This window comes from Leucoraja erinacea, chromosome 6 (genome assembly GCF_028641065.1).
Source record: "Leucoraja erinacea ecotype New England chromosome 6, Leri_hhj_1, whole genome shotgun sequence".
Lineage (NCBI taxonomy): Eukaryota > Metazoa > Chordata > Chondrichthyes > Rajiformes > Rajidae > Leucoraja > Leucoraja erinaceus.
This window is the reverse complement of record NC_073382.1, coordinates 68,596,190-68,611,802: the sequence shown is the minus strand read 5'-3', so window position 1 is coordinate 68,611,802 and position 15,613 is coordinate 68,596,190. Positions and strand designations below refer to the sequence as shown.

The 15,613-nt window shown below is 39.1% G+C and overlaps 1 protein-coding gene across 1 annotated transcript in view; it reads left to right on the top strand.

Annotated features, from left to right (window-relative positions):
- The window catches only part of mre11a (MRE11 homolog A, double strand break repair nuclease), a 67,887-nt gene that overhangs the window by 41,196 nt on the left and 11,078 nt on the right, over positions 1–15,613 (top strand). The window contains exons 14-17 of the mRNA XM_055637572.1: positions 3,937–4,150; positions 5,791–5,892; positions 10,607–10,653; positions 13,892–13,959. Of these exons, the coding sequence (XP_055493547.1) occupies positions 3,937–4,150; positions 5,791–5,892; positions 10,607–10,653; positions 13,892–13,959 (431 nt within the window). The remainder of the gene's footprint in view (positions 1–3,936; positions 4,151–5,790; positions 5,893–10,606; positions 10,654–13,891; positions 13,960–15,613) is intronic.

Sequence of the window (15,613 nt, the reverse complement as noted above, 5' to 3'; positions counted from 1 at the left end):
AGAAACAAGAATAAAACTGTTAGAGACATCAGCCAAACCTTACGCTTACCAAATTCAACTTTTTGGAACATCATTAAGAAGAAAGAGAGCAATGGTGAGCTTACTAATCGCAAAGGGACTGGCAGGCCAAGGAAGATCTCCACAGCTCATGACAGAAGAATTATCTCTATAATAAAGAAAAATCCCCAAACACCTGTCCGACAGATCAGAAACATTCTTCAGGAGTCGGGTGTCGATTTGTCAATGACTACTGTCCGCAGAAAAGTTCATGAACAGAAATACAGTGGCTACACTGCAATATGCAAACCACTGGTTAGCCGCAAAAATAGGATGGCCAAGTTACAGTTTGCCAAGAAGTACTTAAGTAAGCAACCTCAGTTCTGTAAAAAGATCTTGTGGACAGATGAGACGAAGATTAACTTATATCAGAGTGATGGCAAGAGCAAAGTATGGATGAGAGAAGGAACTGCCCAAGATCCAAAGCATACCACCTCATCTGTGCAACACAGTGGTGGGGGTGTTATGGCCTGGGCATGTACGGCTGCTGAAGGTACTGGCTCACTTATCTTCATTGAGGATACAACTGCTGATGGTAGTAGCAGAATTAATTCTGAAGTGTGTAGACACATCCTATCTGCTCAAGTTCAAACAACTGCCTCAAAATTCATTGTCCAGCGGTTCATTAAACAGCAAGACAATCATCCTAAACATACTGCTAAAGCAACAAAAGAGTTTTTCAAAGCTAAAAAATGGTAAATTCTTGATTGGCCAAGTCAATCACCTGATCTGAACCCAATTGAGCATGCCTTTTATATGCTGAAGAGAAAACTGAAGGGGACTAGCCCCCAAAACAAGCATAAGATAAAGATGGCTGCAATACAGGCGTTGAAGAACATCACCAGAATAGACACCCAGCAACTTGTGATGTTCATGAATCACAGACTTGAAGCAGTCATTGCATGCAAAGGATATGCAACAAAATACTAAACATAACTACTTTCATTTACATGACATTGCTGTGTCCGAAACATTATGGTGCCCTGAAATGGGGGAACTATATATAAACACTGCTGTAATTTCTACATGGTGAAACCAAAATGTATGAAAATCTTCTTCTTCTTAAGCCCTTTGCTCCTCTAGGGAGCGTAGTCCATTGACAAATGTCCTCAACCTCACTCGGTTGTTGGCAATTCTTTCGAGATCTCCCCTGTTGAGCCCACTCTCAGACATTTCTGTCTGGACGCCTCTTCTCCAGCTGTTCCTGGGGCGATCCCTTTTCTTTTATCCATTGGGGTTCCATTTCAGGGCTTGGCGGATGATGTTTTGGCAGTTTTCCTGAGGGTGTGTCCAATCCAACTCCATTTTCTTCTTCGAATTTGTAAGTCAATACGCTCCTGGCTTGTTCTTTTCCACAGGTCCACCTTGCTTACTTTGTCTCTCCACCAGACGTTAAGTATTCTCCTAAGGCAGCTGTTAATGAATGTTTGCAGCCTGTTTGTAGTGTGTTTATTGTTAACACAGCTCTCAGCAAACATCTCGTCATTTTCATTCATTTTCCCCACTCCATGCTTTCCCATTATTGCCTCATATCCCTCGTTTTGGCCTCCAACCTTAGCGTTAAAGTCACCCATCAGGATAATGAGGTCTCTGCCTCCAATACTATCAAGTAGATGGTTCAAGCTGTCATAGAACCTGCATTTGACTTCATCCTCTGCATCGTTGGTGGGTGCATAAAATTGGATTATGTGGGCTTTGACTTGTTGTTGGTTTTGAAGGTTGCAGAGATGAGCCGAGGGCTGATGGGTTCCCATGCTGTTAGAGCCTTTCTAGTATCCTTCATCATCATAATGGTCACTCCCTCTGTATGCTTCGCTCCCTCCTCTTCCTGTCCGGAGTAAGTAATGGACTGCCCGCTGACCATTTTGATCTCCCCTGACTGTCCATCTTGTTTCAGCCAAGCCCAAGACTAAGAGATTGTAGCACACCATTTTGTTGGCAATTGTGGCAGTCTTACCAACCAGGAACATGGTTAGGATGTTGCATGTCCCCACAATGATGGATTTCTTTGGCGTCAGAAGGTGTGTCAGCTTCCCAGCGCTCTTGCGGATTTGGTTGGGGAGCATGATGCTCACAGTCGTTTACCCAGAGTAGAGGGTTCTAAAACTAGAGTGCATATGCTAGTGTAAGAGGGGAGAGATTTAAGAGGGACCTCAAGCAACTTTTTCATTCACAGGGTAATTCCTATCTGGAATGAGCTGACAGAGAAGCTATCACAGCAGACACAATTACAAAAGACATTTGGACTGATCTAAAGCTAGGAAGAGTTTAGAGGGGTATGGGCTAAACACAAGTACATGGGGCTAGCCCAGAATGCCAACTTGATCAGTGTGGACAAATTGGGCGGAAGGACCTGTTTCCATGCTGTATAGATAGCTCTACGACTCTACACCTGAGAGTGGGCAAGAAGTGGCAATGAGCTTTTCACTGGATTTCATCACAACTTTGCCAGATCTTTCTTTGAGTTTTCCATGTCCAACAAAATAATGATCAAGGTTTCAAAGAGATTTTATAGCTGAAATACAGTGTCTCTGTTGTTTATTATCAGTGATATACAGGTTTCTACAATTTAGCACAAAGCCCCTGTCTCTTGCTCCAGAATGATTGGAGCAGGTAGATAAATTGTTCACCAGAAAGGAGATTGTGGAGGTCCTCCTTAATTGTGGAGAATATGTTGTCCAAATTTCCATTGCATGGATGTTTGGTGTTAGAATACATTATAAGATGTAGTATTGCCAGCATTGATTGTTTGCATTTAGTCTGTAACATTAGAAACATAGAAAAATAGGTGCAGGAGTAGGCCATTCAGCCCTTCAACCCTTCAATATGATCATGGTTGATCATCTAAAATTAGTACCCCGTTCCTGCTTTTTCCCCATATCCATTGATTCCTTTAGAACAAAGAGCTAAATCTAACACTGTTGGGTTTCGGCCCGAAACGTTGCCTATTTCCTTCGCTCCATAGATGCTGCTTCACCCGCTGAGTTTATCCAGCTTTTTTTGTGTACCTACTGTTGGGTTATTGTTTGTTAGCAGCAGAGTATTGGGATTTTAACACTGAGCCTATGTGAAACCTGGTAAATTGGTCTGCTTTGTAAGAGGATATTTATATGTGTGGCCATTTTATTGCAGAAATATTGAAAACGGCAAAAGGCCATGCCATAATAGCAATTTAATAGATTTTCCATGCTTTAGCTGCACAAAAACAAGATAAAATTGGTTTAAAAAAAGACATAAGAATTCTTTGAAACGTCCCTTTTAAAATGTAATATGAACTATGTTCTAGAAGTATAAAGATTTGGAATGGTATAATCATTCATTTTAACTCTAGTGGAGAAAGTGTAGCTGTAATATGATCCTAGAGATTATCATATTAAGGTGGACTATGTTAATCTTGTTTGTTTGGTTTCAAATTATTGGTGGAGGAACAAAAAGTCAGCATGTAGAGGTTTAGATTATTAGATAATATAAATTCTCTTGTCAATGATTTGTTCCTCAATTGGCCAGATTTTTCAAAAGAGTAAATCTTTTTGCACCATTCAAATGAATGGTGGTATTCTTTTATGTCTTAACAATGTCATCCTCTGGATTATATAGTTGCTCTAACTGCCCATTTTGAAATATTAATTTGCAAGCATTTATTTATCTTTTCTTACTGTCATTTCTAATCACCCGGTTCAAAATTATAACAATGCAAACAATTATTTGAATTGTGATCAAGAATGCTAGTTGCCTTAGTTCGCAGGAAACCATGATCCAAAATTATTTTCTAATGGAATTTGATGTAAATAAAGCAATTACATACTTGATTAATTCTTGTTTAATGTCACTGTAATAAATATTTTTCTGATTGGCTCTACTTTTCTCCACAAATGTAAGGCAATTACCCGAGCTAGGGCACATAGAGCTGAAGGGAAAGGAGGCTCGTCATTGGTTAGTGATGATGACATGGATTGTATGGACAGTATTGATGAAAGAAATGCAGACTCGGATGAAAATATATCACTCCCTACTAGAGGGCGAGGAAGAGGAAGGGGTAGTTCCCGAAGCCAGAGTTCTTCCACTGGAAGAGGAGGATCGAGAAGAGGGGGCAGTAAGTATTGTTTGCATTTTTTTAAATGTCACAAAATTGTTAGGTAAGAGAAAGGCCAGCTAGTCCATCAAACCAGACACAACTAAATAGCTGGCAGCACCATCATTGTCAAAAACCTCTCAATCTCTCAGTCATGTGGTCTTATGGGAGATTAAAAAGTGAAAATGTATCCAGAGAATTCCTCTCTGAGCTAATCGAAATCACTCCAGGTAATAAGTTGGACCAAACATCATTTAATTGACACAAAAGTTTAGGAATTAGAGATACAAGAGACTGCAGATGCTGTAATCTTGAGCAAGAAGCAAGGTGATTTGGTTAGTTTATTTTTGTCACGTGTTCTAAGATACACTTTAAAAAAATGTTATCTGCTGTGCCATCCACAAGTACAATCAAACTGTTCATGAGTACAAGAGTGCAAAAAGGGAAAGGAAACCGAGTGCAGAATACAGTGTTACAGCTGCAGAAAAAGAAAAAATGCAGAGGCCACGGTGAGGGAGATTGGGAGATAGGGAATACATTCGAGGGTTATGAGAGGTCCGTTCAAGAGATTGATAACAGTGAGGAAGAAGCTGTTATTCAACCTGGTGGTACGTGTATCTAACCCAACAGGGATTTGACATGAATGCTGCAGAATTACACCTGGGAGTGGACATCGCAATTCATCCATAATTGCTGGTTGGGGAATACACATATTGTCTTCTTTGGTATACGGTCCGATACACACTTGCTGCTAAGCTCTGATGGCAGCGGCATATTCATGTAGGTTAGCCACAGATTCCTTGAATATGGACCCATCCTCGACTCAAAACAGTCACGAAGGGTATCGTGTTTTCCTCGGTCCAGCACAACACAATTTTCTGTACTAATCCTCATACTTCAGTTTTTGCATGAAGGCAGGAAGTGGATGCATGGCGAGGTGATTAGATTTACCAAAGTGCAGTCTGGGAATGGTGCGATATGCTTTGTTGATGGTTGTGTAGCAGTGGTTGAGGGTGTTGAGGCCTCTGGTTGAGTAGGAGACCTGCTAACAGTATTTTAGCTGCATGTGCTTGAGGTTGGCCTGATTAATGTACCCAGCTATTATGAACAAGGCACCTGGGTACTTCATTACAGGCTATTGGTGACTGTAAAATGTTCATTATAATCAATAAATTATTTTTTATTTGAAGACGATTATATAAACATATTTCTTTCAGCCCTTTCGGAGCACTATGAGTCATTTTCCATTGAGACGGCACACTATTCTTCACACCTTTGGCAAAGTGCAGTGAAAATCCTTCAGAGACAGTGGTCTTTGGAACAGACAAGCAGCTGGCAATCTTTTCCCTTCCAGCATGATCACCCATCACTTTTACCCACCTACCTTGAAATCTAACCTTCAGTTGTGATTTTTAACAAGTTAGTTCATTATAATTTACATTCCAAACTAATCAGAAATGTTCACAGTAAAAAAAAACGATAACCTGAATGCTTAACTGTCAACGTATATATTCAGTCATAATTTGAAATGCAAAGTACTCAATCAAATACTACCTACTATCATTTCACAATTGTTTTCATAGTAAAATGATTTGGGCCTACTCTGAGGTAACTGCATTTGTTCTGATTTTGATGATAAGCTTTCTTCTTTTACTCACCAGGAAGCAGTGGAAAGGAAACTGACAAAGAGTCAAGGGGCGGCAGCAACAGGGCATACAAGGCTCCTGTAGTTACACAAACAAAGAATAAAACGATCCAGGAAGGTAGGCCAATCAGTATGTTCGACACTGTAGATACTTCAAATATGATACTTTTATTTACTGTACAGTAACTACAGTGCCATCCATAATGTTTGGGACAAAGACCCATCATTAATTTATTTGCCTCTGTAGTCCACAATTTGAAATTGGTAATAGAAAAAAAATTGCATGTTGTTAAAGTGCACATTGTCAGATTTTAAAAAAAGGCGATTTTTATACATTTTAGTTTCACCATGTAGAAATTACATCTGTGTTTATACCTAGTCTCCCCATTTCAGGACACCATATTATTTGGGACACATGGCTTCACAAGTGTTTGTAATTGTTCAGGTGTGTGCCTCCTTCATGCAGATATAAGAGAGCACTCAGCACCTAGTCTTTCCCCCAGTCTTTCCATCACCTTTGGAAACTTTTATTGCTGTTTATCAACATGAGGACCAAAGTTGTGCCAATGAAAGTCAAATAAGCCATTATGAGTGAGAAACAAGAATAAGACTGTTAAGAGACATCAGCCAAACCTTAGGCTTACCAAAATCAACTGTTTGGAACATCATTAAGAAAAAAGAGAGCACTGGTGAGCTTACTATTTGCAAAGGGACCAGCAGGCCAAGGAAGACCTCCACAGCTGAAGACAGAAGAATTTCTCTCTATAATAAAGAAAAAAACCTAAGCACCTGTCCAACAGATCAGAAACAGTCTTCAGGAGTCAGGTGTGGATTTGACAATGACCACTGTCCTCAGAAGACTTCATGAACAGAAATACAGAGGTTACACTGCAAGATGCAAACCACTGGTTAGTCGCAAAAATAGGATGGCCGGGTTACAGTTTGCCAAGAAGTATTTAAAAGAGCAACCCCAGTTCTGGGAAACGGTCTTGTGGACAGATAAGACGAAGATGAACTTATATCAGAGTGATGACAAGAGCAAAGTGTAGATCAGAGAAGGAACTGCCCAAGATCCAAAGCATACCACCCCATCTGTGAAACACTGTGGTGGGGGTGTTATGGCCTGGGCATGTATGGCTGCTGAAGGTACTGGCTCACTTATAACCATATAACAATTACAGCACGGAAACAGGCCATCTCGGCCCTACAAGTCCGTGCCGAACAAATTTTTTTTCCCCTGAGTCCCACCTGCCTGCACTCATACCATAACCCTCCATTCCCTTCTCATCCATATGCCTATCCAATTTATTTTTAAATGATACCAATGAACCTGCCTCCACCACTTCCACTGGAAGCTCATTCCACACCGCTACCACTCTCTGAGTAAAGAAGTTCCCCCTCATATTGCCCCTAAACTTCTGTCCCTTAATTCTGAAGTCATGTCCTCTTGTTTGAATCTTCCCTATTCTCAAAGGGAAAAGCTTGTCCACATCAACTCTGTCTATCCCTCTCATCATTTTAAAGACCTCTATCAGGTCCCCCCTTAACCTTCTGCGCTCCAGAGAATAAAGACCTAACTTATTCAACCTATCTCTGTAACTTAGTTGTTGAAACCCAGGCAACATTCTAGTAAATCTCCTCTGTACTCTCTCTCTTTTTGTTGACATCCTTCCTATAATTTGGCGACCAAAATTGTACACCATACTCCAGATTTGGTCTCACCAATGCCTTGTACAATTTTAACATTACATCCCAGCTTCTATACTCAATGCTCTGATTTATAAAGGCTAGCATACCAAAAGCTTTCTTTACCACCCTATCTATATGAGATTCCACCTTCAAGGAACTATGCACGGTTATACCCAGATCCCTCTGTTCAACTGTATTCTTCAATTCCCTACCATTTACCATGTACGTCCTATTTTGATTTGTCCTGCCAAGGTGTAGCACCTCACATTTATCAGCATTAAACTCCATCTGCCATCTTTCAGCCCATTTTTCCAAATGGCCTAAATCGCTCTGTAGACTTTGGAAATCCTCTTCATTATCCACAACACCCCCTATCTTGGTATCATCTGCATACTTACTAATCCAATTTACCACACCTTCATCCAGATCATTGATGTACATGACAAACAACAAAGGACCCAACACAGATCCCTGAGGCACCCCACTAGTCACCTGCCTCCAACCCGATAAACAGCCATCCACCATTACCCTCTGGCTTCTCCCATTCAGCCACTGTTGAATCCATCTTGCTATTCCTGCATTTATACCCAACAGTTGAACCTTCTTAACCAACCTTCCATGAGGAACCTTGTCAAAGGCCTTACTAAAGTCCATATAGACAACATCCACTGCTTTACCCTCGTCAATTTCCCTAGTAACCTCTTCAAAAAATTCAAGAAGATTAGTCAAACATGACCTTCCAGGCACAAATCCATGTTGACTGTTCCTAATCAGACCCTGTTTATCTAGATGCTTATATATATTATCTCTAAGTATCTTTTCCATTAATTTGCCCACCACTGAAGTCAAACTAACAGGTCTATAATTGCTAGGTTTACTCTTAGAACCCTTTTTAAACAATGGAACAACATGCGCAGTGCGCCAATCCTCGGGGACTATCCCCACTTATCTTCATTGATGATACAACTGCTGATGGTAGTAGCATAATGAATTCTGAAGTGTATAGACACATCCTATCTGCTCAAGTTCAAACAAATGGCTCAAAATTAATTGGCCGGCAGTTCATTTTACAGCAAGACAATGATCCCAAACATACTGCTAAAGTAACAAAGGAGTTTTTCAAAGCTAAAAAATGGTCCAAAAATTCTTGGGTGGCCAAGTCAATCACCCGATCTGAACCCAATTGAGCATGCCTTTTATAATCCGAAGAGAAAACTGAAGGGGACTAGCCCCCAAGACAAGGACAAGCTAAAGATTACTGCAATACCGGCCTGGCAGAGCATCAGAGGAGACACCCAGCAACTGATGATGTCCATGAATCGCAGACTTCAAGCAGTCATTGCATGCAAAGGATATGCAACAAAATACTAAACATGACTACTTTCATTTATATGACATTGCTGTGTCCCAAACATTATGGTGCCCTGAAATGGGAGGACTGTAACAACACAGCTATAATTTATACATGGTGAAACCAAAATGTATAAAAATGGCCTTTATTAAAATCTGACAATGTGCACTTTAACCACATATGATTTTTCTATTACAAATCTGAAATTGTGGAGTACAGAGGCAAATAAATAAATGATGGATCTTTGTCACAAACATTTTGGAGGGCATTGTAATGTGTTTGTTTGATTTCCTTTGACTTCCATTGCATTCCCAATGCAATTATCTTCATGAGTAGAAAGTATGACATTCTTATTATTCTGTTTTTATTCTGCACAGTGGTGGACTGAAGGAAAGTAAATTTAAAATTAGTCATGTGTCTCGTTCTTTGAATTCCATGTTTACATATGACACATCTCTGGGCTCTTCTAAAACCCTGTCACCATGTGCTTTACATATGATTCTACAGCATCATTTATGTAAATATTTATTTTACGCAGTGGTGGGGTGACAATTCCTGTTTTATCTGCCTGACGGGCAATATCCAGCTCTTGCTCCCTCCCACCCCACCACGAGCACCACCACCACCAATCATTATGCCTGAAGTGCTTTGATTGTTCTCAGATTTTGTCTATGGAGTTATTCAGACAACTATAGATTAGTACTTTTCAGTACTAATGTTTATTGTTTTAAGTAAAATAATTTTGAGCAGGATATAGTTCTAACATGCATTCTAGTTTTTATAAAAATAATTATAGGTTTTATTTTTTATTTAAATTTTTTTTTAAAATTAGAAGCATATATACAAATAATAGTAAGTGACAATTTAATTACAGATTTCTTACATAGCATCAGTTTTAAATTTTTTTTTAAAGAATAAAGATAAAGAGAGAAAAAGATAAAAATGAACTATAATCTAATAGAGAGAAAAAGAAGACGAAAAAATAAATTACAAATAACAAGATTGTGGAGATAGATCCAGGAGATGTTGAGTATAACTATTCATCCAATCCCAAACTCGGGTTTAAACCCTGATTTTGTGTTAAACCGATTCATTAATTCTAACAAATGATTCTGGTTTGTCAATTAAGCCAAATCTTATTTTTTTCAAATGCAAGGTCTCAGTCATTTTTGTAATCCACATTTTAATTGTGGGGGCTGCTGGTTTTTTCCAAAATTTTAGTATTTACATTAACTTGGGACTTACATAGGTGTGTTTTATTTATTCTGTGGTTCTTATAATCCCAAATAAAATTTATAACAGTTAAATCCATTTTTTTTGAATAATTTTTTTGGAAGATATTTCAGAATTGATTGGAATAAGTATAATAATTGTGGGAGAAAAATCATCTTTATAGCATTAATTTTACCAACTAAAGAGATGGGAAATGTTTTCCAATATTGGATATTTCTGTGTCATTTAGTAAGTAAAGGAGGAATATTTGATTTGAATAAAGAAGTATATTTCTTGGTCACATAGGTTCTAAGGTATTTAAACTTTTCATAGGCAATTTTAAAAGGATACTGTTGGAGTATATGCGGGTTTTGTTCCATTATTGGCATAATTTCGCTTTTATTCCAATTAATTCTATATCCCGAGAATGAACCAAATTGAGTTATGAGATTTAATAAACTCGGAATGCTAATAATTATAGGTTTTTGAACTGCCTATTGACACATCGGTGTTCCAGAATACATTTTCCACCTTTCTGATTTGCAAGAACATTACCAATAACCAAATTTTTCTTTACCAGCTTTTAAAGCATCGAGCCAGCGACCAGCACCGACCATTTCCACAGAGGTATGACAAATAATCCTTTATTAAACATTCAATATCTGGTATTGTTTAACATACAGACAACTTAGTGTTTTGTAGCTGGGAGACATGACCAAATACTAATAGTAGCAATACTAGCTAGTTCCCCTGCAGCCATCTGAGGGATGGCTGCAGGGGAACGTCTGAAACCAGCCAGGAAAGGAATAGGGTGAAGCAGATTATTGGTATTGGTTTATTATTGTCAAGTGTGCTGAGTTACAGTGGAAAAAACTAGTGTAGTGTGCGCTCCAATTAAACAATATCATACCATACATGAGAACAATCAAAGGTAAAATAAAAGGAGGGCAAAAGTGGGCAGAGGGAATGGTGAAAATGTGAGGTTTATTCTATTGAGCTACGAAATACTTCCTTAAGCCGAGTCTGATATTGTCCTGTAAATGTTAATTTGGATGAGATATCAGTTACTCCTCCAATCCTCCAATTCCCATCTTGAATAAAATGTGTCCTCTGTGGGAAGGATTGGAGTTGGCATTGCATGCTCTCAGTGGAACTCTGGGCTGGTTTGTGGTGGGAGAAGTGACTGAGATTTGAAATTGACCTTTTTAGATAGATGGGTAGAAGTAGTGAGCATTGATTCATTCCATGACTCGGAAATCATCTTCCCCAGATGACTTTATTGCAAAAGGATTTGAGTGCAATATTGCCATCCTCATTGTTCCTGATGAGGCTGCACCTGGAATGTTATGTGTAAGACTGGTTTCCATACCGAATGAAGGATATGTTGCCCATAGAGGGAGGCCACTAAAGGCTCACCAGATTTGTTCCTAGGAATAGGATTTGACCTATGAGGCGAAATTAAGCAGAGTTGGTCTTTGAGATCAGCTCTCATTCTTCCATTGAACCACAAAGGGTTTGACAGAGTACATGCTAAGATGATGTTCCCCTGGCAGGAAAGTTTAGAACAAGGATCACAATCTCAAAATACAATGACAGCCAATAAATCTTTGAAGTTTTCTATCCAAGAGCTATGAAGAATCACTGAACTCATTTCATTCAGATGGGTTTTGCAATATTAGAGGGAATCTGCTAATGTGGGTTTAGTGCAGGAAACTGGAACGGATATAAAAGATCAGCCATGACCTTATGAGTGGCAGAACAAGTAGGAGGAGCCTCATCGTAGCTGTAAGGAGATTTTTGAGCCTGTAAAGTTCAATTTAATTATATTAAAGGAGGGGAGGGGTTGATCTGGGTGTCCAAGTAGATTAATGGGCCTGTTCCACTTAGGCGATTTTAAGCGACTGCCGACGGCTGTCATAGTCGTAGCAGGTCGTGGAAAAACCTGTGACTGGGCTAATGGGCCTATCCCACTTAGGTGTTTTTTTTAGGTGACTTGTTAGCGAATAAGACAATGGAATTCACTGAAGTCAGCACCGGCGACAACCTACGTCACGTGGCACCAGCCTACGACATCCTAGTGACAAACTACGTTAACCTGGCGACAACCTACGACAGCACCTACATCAAGCTACGCTCATTGGCATCAAACCCACGGTCGCCACTGTGGCCGAAGATGTTTCAACAAGTTGAAAATCCAGCAGCGACCAGAAAGACGCTACAACTCTTTTGGCGACTGAGGAGACTGCTCACGACAATTCAGGCAACACCCCGGCGACCACTGGCGACCATGTGGCAACAGCCTAGTCGCCTGTAGTCGCCTAAAAAATCACCTAAGTGGGACAGACCCATTAAGCTGCACTTTTCTCTGGATCGATTTATATCTATGATTACATTCTGCATGGTGTGGCTTGAAGGCAGTACCTGGGCTTGACAGCCAAGTGTAATAGTTTTGTACATAGTTGCACAGTATATCTCCCTGGCATTCCATAAGGAGTTTCAAGATTAAAGATAGTACTCCTAAAGCCCCTGTCCCACTTTCACGACCTAATCCGCGACCTCTGACGACCTTAACCGACAGTTTATTTTAGGGTTGTGCCATTTCCCCTGTGCTGCTGCCTTTTTGGTGCCATCTCTAAAACACGTCTCCTCTCCAAAAAACTCTCCAGCTATGAATGAACATGCCTTGGAGTGACACAGGTGTCGTTCTGCTGTTTAAATAACCTTTTTTTTCTACTGACCTTTTTTTCACCCACCCCGGACCTATTACCTACGACTGCCTCCGATCCCCCTCGACTATCACTACGACCTACCTACGAGTAAAAAGTATCAATTTTTTCTATGCCGACTTTTTTTTACTCGTGGACATTTTTTATCAGGCTAGAAAAATCGCCACGACCTACTTGATGCCATGAGTACCTACGACTAGCATCACGACCTCCTACGACCTACCTACAAGCTCGTGGTGACCATGCTGCGAGTATGAGTCGAGGGCAAACTCGGCAGAGGTCGTGAGTTAGGTCGTGAAAGTGGGACAGGAGCTTAACACAATAGACGAAGGCAGAAGAGTGGGAGAGAGGCAAATGGAAGGGAAAGGACCTGAGAAGTCAAGTGTTTTATTGTTATATATCCCGAAACGGAACAATGAAATTCTCACTTCGGATATTTAAACATCGTACTCTGTAGTTTGATGGTTGTCAGGAAGAAGCTGCTTCTGATCCTGGATGTTACAGTTTGTGCAAAGAAGGTAAAGGTCAATTGGGCATAGAGAGTGGAGGGAACAAATGCTAAAAAGCAATCTCAGATAAAGAGTTTATGAGGAACTTCACAGGAATAATTCTTTTCTCAGCTGACATAGCAAACTAAAAAGCAGTGTAGAGGTGCTGTCTTTTCATACATGACAGGATACACATATCTTCTCCACAGGGCATCACATCTATCTCAGCTGTAGAATTTCCTCTGATGATGTGTCATGATTGCACTTTAATTTATCCACAGGATTCTTGAGTATCCCATTTCTTTATAAACTAAAATTGCAATCCAATTCATTACAAAGACGACATTAACTACATTCAACTTTGAAATTGTATTTTACACCACACTGAGATTTTATAGTACAAATCTTGAGGCAAATAAAGTCCTGCAAATAATTTTTGCAATCCAAGTTAAACTTCAAATCAAGTTTTAGAAGTTGCAGTATTTTGACAGAAGCTCTATTTCGTAATGTGTTTAGTTTGGTTTATTGGCACGTGTACTGAGGTACAATGAAAAACTTTTGTTGCGTGGTATCCAGTCAGCTGAGAGACATAAAACAAACGTATGAATTTTTTAGAAAATTAAAATGTTTGCTAACTGTTGCACATTACAGATTATAATCAGTGATGATTCAGATATGGACGATGTTTCTTTATCCAGGTCTTCAAAACTAAATCAGAGGTATGTATGATTTGCATGTCGACAAAGCATTGTGAGGCTGTAACTCTTAATGATAAATATATATCACTGTAAAATATGAGATACAATGGATTTAAACTGTGTTCTGGGTATATTAAAATGATGACACTTATATGCAGTAATGAAGGAATGTTGATGCTTCTTGCATTTATTTAGTGCAAATGAAAATTATGTCACCATGCATGCCAATAAATAGGTATCTAAAAAAACCAATAACTGTTTATCAGTGCATATTCACAGCGCAAATTGTATGTCATTGCTCCCCCGGAAGGATATTTAATGTAATTGTGTGCTGCATTCTGTTTTGAGGAGATAAATAATAATTTAAGAACAATTAGGTTAATTGAAAAGCATTACAATTAAGATAATTGAAAAGCATTATTAATTTATAATGGACTTTCTTTGTTTCCAGTTTTTGTGAAATATTATGAACAATTATTGTAATATTATTGTAAGCAACAAACCTGAAACCAAAACACTAGGGAGAAATTTGTGCTTGTTTTATCTCTGTAGACCAGGTGAAATTGTTCAAACTAGCCGAGTACATTTTATAAGCATGTTGTCTTGAGATTAAATCTAGTTTCTATCATTTTTAAAGATTATTTTAAAATATTTATTGAATTTAGCTTGCTTATGAAATTAGGCCATTTAAAGAAGGCTTTCAAATTGAGCCGTAATTAAAAATAGCATAAATGTTTTTGCATATTAATAAAATACCTTATTTCCTTAGGAATTGAATCAATAACATTAATGGTTTAGTCAATTTTAGTAATCTTAAGTCATCTTAAAATTTATTTGCTCACAGATGGAGGACTAGACACTAAATTATTTGTCCTAATCTCAATTTCAGCAGTATTAATTAAGAAATCACTATTCCTGAAACATCAATGAACATCTTTTAAATGCAAAGAGGAAAAATGATTACTATTATTTCAACTGGCTGATTGTGATGGTCCATGGAAGATTTTAAACTTGTGATATCCAGAGCCTTGGGCTCTTTGGTCTAGATGTATGATTCTCGCTTCGGGCGAAAAATAGCTTAATATGCGAGAGGTCCCGGGATCAAACCCTGGACCATGTGTTAGGGCGGCATGGTGGCGCAGCAGTAGAGCTACTGCCTTATAGTACCAGAGACCCGGGCTTGATCCTGACTACGGGTTCCGTTTGTACACTCAATAATCCCGCAACTCAACAAAAAAATCAAGGAGTGCAGTCGTGAGGCAATTCGTTCATGGCTGATTTAATTTTTCCCATCAATCCTATTCTCCTGCTTTCTCATAACCTTTGATGTCCTTATAATAAACCATTCAATCACTTCTTGGAGTGTAAGAAATGTCACCACATTCTGTAGGAAAAATGTATTAATGAATTAGAACACATGAGTGTAATGTAGCACCTGATTCAGACAGCCAAGGCCGAGAGAAGAGATTTGCATGTAGTGTTTTTGGATCTGGCAAATGCTTTTGGATCTGTGCCACATAGTCTTATTTGGAGTGCTTTTGATTTCTTTAGAGTTCCAGGGTCGATAGTAAATGTACTGAAAGCATATTTACAAGATGTGCAAATGTGCTTTAGTACAGCAGACTTTACGACAGCATGGCAGAGACTAGAGATGGGCACTATGGCAGGGAGTACT